Raw genomic sequence first — 6,952 nt, forward strand, 5'->3', positions numbered from 1 at the left:
GTATGACAAGGGCCACCTCTGCATCCATTGCAAATGCAACATTACAGCGGTTTAAATGCTCTCGACCCCTCCCCTGGTGTTATGGTTCCCGGCTCCTCCGTGTCAGACTGGGATGCTTTATCATCTTACTCTCTTCCCATATTTGGTGGTGAAACACTGAACAGATCTCCTTTCGCGATGACTGATGATTTTACTGCTTGGTTGTTTAATGAACATTCAAACAATAATTCTCCAATTGCTTATCCCAATGCACCTGGCATGGTGCCCAATTACGCGGACCAAGCCTCTGCTCAACTCCAGGGACCTTATTACCCAAGTGATGCGGCCTTGACCAGCTATTTTACAAACGTAGTTCAGCCACAACACCCAATGAGCGTAACGAGCCTTCTTGACTCGGGACCTCCCCAGTCGATTATGTCGGATGAGAAGCGGAATGAGCTGCTGGAGCTTATCCAAAGTCGCTTCAACGAAACTAACCAGGCAGCAATGAAAACGCGAAAGGATGCTTTGCTTGACGGTGATATTGATGACGATGGGCACCTTCTCAGCCTACGAATGATGCAGACCTACATTGCTGCTTACTGGTATCATACCCATGACCAGCTACCCATTTTACACAAACCGACCTTCTCAGCTGATAAAACGCCGAATCTCCTCCTCTTGGCGATTATGGCCATTGGTGCCTCGACCCTTGACAAGAACCATGGACACCACGTTACTGAGGCAGCCTCTGAATTGGGCCAACTTTTTAGCCTGGCACATCCGGTGGGAGATTTTTATGGACGTGGATTTCCAGCCACCTGCAAAGCTCTGGGTGTTCCAGACGTTGCTACTCCTCGAAATTTGCGAGAAGCTGTATTCAACACGGGCTTTGCACGAACGTGCTCATATCCATCACGATACCACATTAACCTTGATGCGGCGAGGAAGTTCGTTGATAGGCCGATCGGCGTTTGACTCCCCGCCAAGCCTTCGAGATGACCGGCAAAACAGATCGACAACTGGCTCCGGCACCAATTCTGCCTCTGAATCCGGGGCGGGTGAGGAATCTTGGGCTCATTGGATTAAAGCAGAAGCCACGCGCAGAGTGGCGTTTGCAGCCTTCGTCCTGGATTCAACACACGCCACGATGTTTGGACATTCCGCGAAAATGGTTGCCCATGAGATGCGTCTTCCGCTGCCCTGCGACGAAGCACTGTGGTCAGCAACGAGCGCTGCAGAAGTCGCAAGAGTACAATCAAAGTCTACATTCCAACGGGGCCAAGGCAATCATGTTTCCTATGCTGAAAAAGACGCTTAATGGACAGAAAAGTACGAACAAATTCATTTGGCCGGACTATTTTAATGGCTGGTTTACTAGCGTCAGCTGGCATATGAATCAACGAGATCTCCAAGTTAGTTCACTAGGTGTCGCACAAGCTTTGGGAGGACGGGATAGGTGGAGGTCGTCTCTGTTGCGTTCATACGATAACTGGAAGCGTGATTTTGATGATGCTCTTGAATCGAACCCGTCGAACTATTCTTCCGCCTTCCGACAGTACTCCGTGGATGATGATGTTATCTTCGAGTCTCGTACAGTTTTGCACCATCTTGCGCACATGGCATCACATGTTGATGTGGTTGACTGTCAAATATTTGCTGGAGCCGGCCGCCTGCTTGGTCGATCCATTACTCCCAAGGATTATAGCACAACGCGGGAGAAAATGACAGAACGCTGGGCAAACAAGGCAGCTGCTCGAGACGCTGCCTTCTTCGCGGTGAAATTTCTCACCCAAGTCCTTATCTCCGAAGATGGCCGGACGGTGATACAACATGGTTCCGCGGGATACCTGGATTTGAACGAGTACAGCGCCCGTGATGATTTCCTCCTCAATCGGCCGTGGGTTATTTATTTTGCCTCCCTTGTTGTCTGGAGCTATGGGTACGCGCTCGATGGACCGATAAGCGCGCCTGTGCCCGAACTTTCCACCCCGGACGAGCGACGTCGGGATATGCACGAGTTTCTCGATCGGGTTGGCGGCGTACGCACGCCGGAAGAGCTTCTACATATCCGCGGCCGGAATCGCTGCATGGGCCTGCTGATGACCTTGCAAGAGTCTTTCTCGTACACGCGGTGGGAACTTCTCCATGAGGCTGCAAATTTGATGGGAAGCTGTATCGAGAAATTGAAGGGTTCTGGTGCTCAAACAAACACTTCTTCATAAAAATCTATGCGCTCAGGTTTCTCTTGATATTATTTTTGGCCTACTTCCTCCGGTCTAGTTGATTATATGGAAACCCAGGCCTGATCCTCATACCGTGGTGTGCCATTTCCTCTCCCTCCTGCTCACTAATTTACGCCATGAACTACGTCATGTTTGATATACATCCGCTTTTTCCATTTATTTTACATTCTACTGTGTCATTTATATCACCCCCATATGCTACTAGTATTTGTTGTCTCCCCGCCAAGGGATGTGAAGGAAAAGGTACGATAACATACGAAAAACAGAGAAGGAAATATAGGAATGAGTGCTCTCAGATTCTTCTTTCTTTCTCTTTCTTTCTCCCTTCTCATTTCTTTCCATTTCTTCCCTTTGGTTGGCATTAGCGACGGTTTGTCCTTGGTTTCTGATTTCTGGGACAAATTGCTTTATGCATCTGCCTTATATTAAGGAATGTATGTTGTTTCGAGGAGAAACGGAGCATGGGGTTGCAAAGCACAAACAGACAAGATTCCTTAATTATATCGATATCTCGTTTTGGGTTTGAATGTTGTGTTTCTGCTGATTTCTTTTTCTTTTCCCGCTTTTTCATACCGAAATACCCCGCCTTTTGTTTTCTTCCGGCCTTTTCCTTTCCTTTCTTTTCTTTTCTTTTCTTTTCTTTTTTTTTTTTTGGCTCTTCGCTTTGTCGTGGGTCTAGGATGAACAGGGTAGTGCCTCTGGACACATACAAGAATTTCTCCAAGAGTGAAGACATCCTGTGTCAGGTATGTCTGAAGTCTATCGCATTGTGATGTCCTTTGGCAAAGATATTTATATATGTTAACATTTGATACATCGTTGTCATTGAGAGGGAACTCTACAGGTCAGATTCTGGATTCTGGAGGTCTTAAAATGAATGAATGAATTAGGGAGAGAGAGAGCTCTGCACCAATGCAGGGACACGAAGCAGCTTTAGCAGCACAGATGTAAGGTAAATAACTCACCGATTTGCATCTCTTGCAGAGCTATCTTTTGAAACCCATCCAAAGACGCTGTCTGGGTGGTATCCTAGCCATCGTACATCCTAGCAAAATAGAAAAGCCAAGTCTCACAAACTGTGTGCATTGCTACGCAAGTACTATTTCCAAGCCAGCTGGTTACTTACTGGTGGAGTCTACGAGGGGTTGGCTGGTTTTCATTCTTGGTGAATATGCGCCAACAGGTAGAACAAGGTGGATATTAAGGCAGAGGAGGAAGAATATACAACTGAGTGCATGTTGATAGTTAGATAGAGACATCACAACAGAACTCACAAACATACACAGTAATAATACTAGTGCACCGATGGTTGTTGCGGTAACCAACATCCCGCGTCCCTCGTTCGTCCATCCCCAACACATGTCAATAACAACCCTCGAAACCACAACTCCTGAGAAGATTTTCTCGCGGTTCCTCGCTATCCCAAGTTACTGACCCAGCTTTTTCACAGCTTTTCTACAGCTTAACCCTCTAACCCCTGTATTCCGCATAACCACACACAATGGTGAGTCGCACTGTGTTTCTCCTCATGTTCTTCGTCCCAGGGTTGCAGCCGAAACCTTGTCCCGTCCGCAGTATCTGCGGCAAAAAGGAAGCTTCAACCCAGAGCCTGGGACCCAAACAATTCATAGCCGGCAGAGGGAACACTCGTCTGCTCGTTGATTATCCCACTCTCTGGTTTTTTCCCACTTGAAACCTGTTTTCCTGCCTCCAGGAGTCCGCGCATTTTAAAATACGCTACAACTTTCAAATCTCCTCTTGAGCGCTCTCTACTTTTGTTGTTATTATTATATACTGCTCCTTTTGTATCGTCTTTCTCTGTTGCGAAACTTTAAAACAGGAGCAGCAGTCGTCATGGATGGTTCACAGTCCCTCCAGCGCATGCATTCTAACCAGGATAATCAACAACAGGCGTCCACAAACTACAAAGAAGCATTCTCGCTCTTCGATAAGCGAGGAAACGGTCGTGTTGCCCTCGAGTCACTGGGCGATCTTCTCCGCGCTTGCGGTCAGAACCCCACCCTAGCTGAGATCGGTGATCTAGAGAAGAGCATTGGCGGAGACTGTGAGTTGAATGTTAAATAATATATTTATCAATAATTCCAGCAGGTGGGGATCGGAGAGAGCTAACACTGGGACTCTTTCTCTTGATTCTAGTTGATTTCGAAGCCTTCTCCAAAGTCCTCAACCGGCCAGGCGGCTTCCGTGACCCCGGTGAACCAGAGGAGTACTGTCGCGGATTCCAGGTATTTGACAAAGATATGACTGGGTTTATTGGCGTGGGCCAACTGCGTTATAGTGAGTGGCTGCGCCGTTGTTTTTTCTACGGGTCTGAAAAAGAATGTTACATGGAGGTTAACTAATGTCTTCCGCTTCTTCCCTTTCCCTTTCCTTCCCTACAGTTCTCACAAACCTGGGTGAGAAAATGACCGATGATGAAGTTGACGAACTTCTCAAGGCTGTTGACACGAGCTCCGGAGAGATCAACTACACAGGTATGTTATTTAGATTCCTACCCACGCAATCGTGAATAAATACAATATCTAATACCGGGCGATCTAGAACTGGTCCGGACAATTCTTGCCAACTAAATATTACCGCGATTCCTGTCCCAATACTTATAACTCCTTTTATTGCTCGAAAAATTTGACCTACGGCCTACGATGAGATGTTTTCGATTCGCTTCTTGTCCCTGTGCTTGTTCTTTTTCGAAATACCCTTCGTCTTCTCTTTTTGTCCCCGGACCACAGTCTCCCGCTCGAATTACCACTTGTTTATCTTTTTTCCCCCGAGATTGTGGGAGTGATATTTGGAGCGAAATAAAGCAAGAATGGAGAGAAAGACATCGTGGGTTAGGTGGATTGTTTTTGCACTGGGCTAGGATTGCTTTCCATTATGGCGAAATGACTTTTTTATGAATAGGTGTCTGGAGGGCTGGGTTATAACACATAGGATACATTATCACGATGCGCTGATACAATCGGTTGGATGGCAGGGGCCTCGATAGATTCTTACATCCAGTGCTTTTTGTTTCTGTTCTGTTCATGTTTTTATGGTTATAACCCCTTTGTTTTCCCATTATCATAATGCTACATAATAGTTTCTTATGGATGATCGTTTTATCAACATAGTGTCAGATGCACGTTTGACATCAACTTGTTCATGTAGGTAATATTTTGCATGGACAGCAACTTTCCAGTTTTCTCACCCGGAAGGAAAGGCCTTGTGATATATAACCCACGGTCCCAACCGTGTTCATAACAAGTCGTCCCTCTTACTTTGCCCCTTTCTCCCAGTTTGCCCACTCCTCCGTCTCAACCTTAATAGCCCCTTTCCCCATCTCTCCCGTCTCCACCAACGCACCGGGTAAAATATAAACAACCTCCTCCGCCTTCTTTCTCCTTATCTCCCGCGCTTTCTCCACCTTATCATCTCCATCATTCTCTCCATCCCCCATTTTCCCATCTCCGCCATCTTTCCCAGCAGCCCCAGCCCCAGCCCCGACGTTATGATCCGGAAAATGGACTTCGTCCAGCGCATACCCCATCACAACCCGACACCGCCCACAGCGCAGCATTAGCCGCTTCTCAAATCCATCTTCGCGTCGGATGATGATTGGTTTGCGGTCTGGTATCGTTGTGGAGAGGAGGATGGTGTAATGCTGTTGCTGCTGTTCCGGCTGTTTTTGTGTTGAGCCCAGTTTAGTTCTCTTCTTCACCTTACTTTTTGCTGTTGGTTCACCAGTGCCTTGTTGTGTATTGCTGCTGTCGTTGCCCACAGCTTCTTCTGTAGCTTCACACCCGTTTTCATCTTCGGACTCCTCGTCCTCGTCCGCGTCCTCCTCATCCTCATCCTCTTCTTCCTCCTCTCCCACTCCGGTTTTTGGAAGTGGCAATATCAACGCCCGGTCACGCGCCGGCTCGCGACGGCGGGGTAAGACGGAGAGATCGCGGGTTGAGGTAAGGAGGAGGTGGTTGCAGAATGTGCAATGGTAGGTTTTTATGGGGAGGCGGGTTTGTGGGGTTTTGGGGACTTCGATATTTGCGTCTGCGCTGCGCCTGCACTGCGATGGCCGGCATTGGCGATTGCGATCGAGGTTGTGAGAGATGCACATCCGACATTTTTGAGGACGGGGATGGCGATTTGGCGGCGACTGATAACTTATTATCACCCATTTTCACCGTGATTTTTTCCTTTTTTATTTTATTTTATTTTTTTCCTTTTGGGTCAGTTTACGAGATAATTTTTATGTGTTTTTAGCTGGCTTCTCGCGCCGCTCATCGGACATTTGTGGCTAAGAGCGGCAAGGTTGCAGTTAAGAAAGAAAGGATATCGGAACTTCAAGCTCAAAAATTGCGAAGGGATAGGGTATACACGAGCTCTTCGGCTAAAGTGCATGGGCCTTTAAAAGCATATTTACCTCCAACTATAAGATGTTCTTTTGCTAACATCATTGAATGTGTCTAAATCACATGATAATTGTCGGTAGGGGTAAAGAAGAGCAAACGCTTGGTAGCAACACTGTAACTCATGATATTAATTAAAGGATTATTGATTTTTCAGCAGATTTAACATGATAATTAATAGACATGATTCATTTTATATCTTAAATTTATCTACTCAGAAGCCCCAAGAGTGTCTTAACTGTGTATTTGCCGATGTACGCCATACTACACCAAGTCTTAAGGGTCATCCCGTCTATCATCCAGTGAAATAGGGATCGCTTC

At 46.8% G+C, this 6,952-nt stretch overlaps 3 protein-coding genes across 3 annotated transcripts in view; 2 read left to right on the top strand and 1 right to left on the bottom strand.

The window, feature by feature from the left end:
* HCAG_07143 (conserved hypothetical protein) overlaps positions 1-2,204 on the top strand; it is a gene marked incomplete at both ends in the record, with an annotated part of 3,422 nt that extends 1,218 nt beyond the window's left edge. The window contains 3 exons of the mRNA XM_001537671.1: positions 165-929; positions 994-1,040; positions 1,087-2,204. Coding sequence (XP_001537721.1) covers positions 165-929; positions 994-1,040; positions 1,087-2,204 — 1,930 coding nt within the window. The remainder of the gene's footprint in view (positions 1-164; positions 930-993; positions 1,041-1,086) is intronic.
* Positions 2,205-4,079: 1,875 nt separating this feature from the next.
* On the top strand, positions 4,080-4,816 carry HCAG_07144 (myosin regulatory light chain cdc4; the record flags this gene model as incomplete). The annotated part of the gene is made up of 4 exons (XM_001537672.1): positions 4,080-4,290; positions 4,383-4,523; positions 4,628-4,720; positions 4,788-4,816. The coding sequence occupies 4 exons, from the start codon at positions 4,080-4,082 to the stop codon at positions 4,814-4,816; spliced, it is 474 nt and encodes a 157-aa protein (XP_001537722.1).
* Positions 4,817-5,499: 683 nt separating this feature from the next.
* On the bottom strand, positions 5,500-6,400 carry HCAG_07145 (predicted protein; the record flags this gene model as incomplete). The annotated part of the gene is made up of 2 exons (XM_001537673.1): positions 5,500-6,288; positions 6,338-6,400. The coding sequence occupies 2 exons, from the start codon at positions 6,398-6,400 to the stop codon at positions 5,500-5,502; spliced, it is 852 nt and encodes a 283-aa protein (XP_001537723.1).
* Between the last annotated feature and the right edge of the window lie 552 nt (positions 6,401-6,952).

This window comes from Histoplasma capsulatum, genomic scaffold, assembly GCF_000149585.1.
Source record: "Histoplasma capsulatum NAm1 scaffold_8 genomic scaffold, whole genome shotgun sequence".
NCBI classification, from domain to species: domain Eukaryota; kingdom Fungi; phylum Ascomycota; class Eurotiomycetes; order Onygenales; family Ajellomycetaceae; genus Histoplasma; species Histoplasma mississippiense.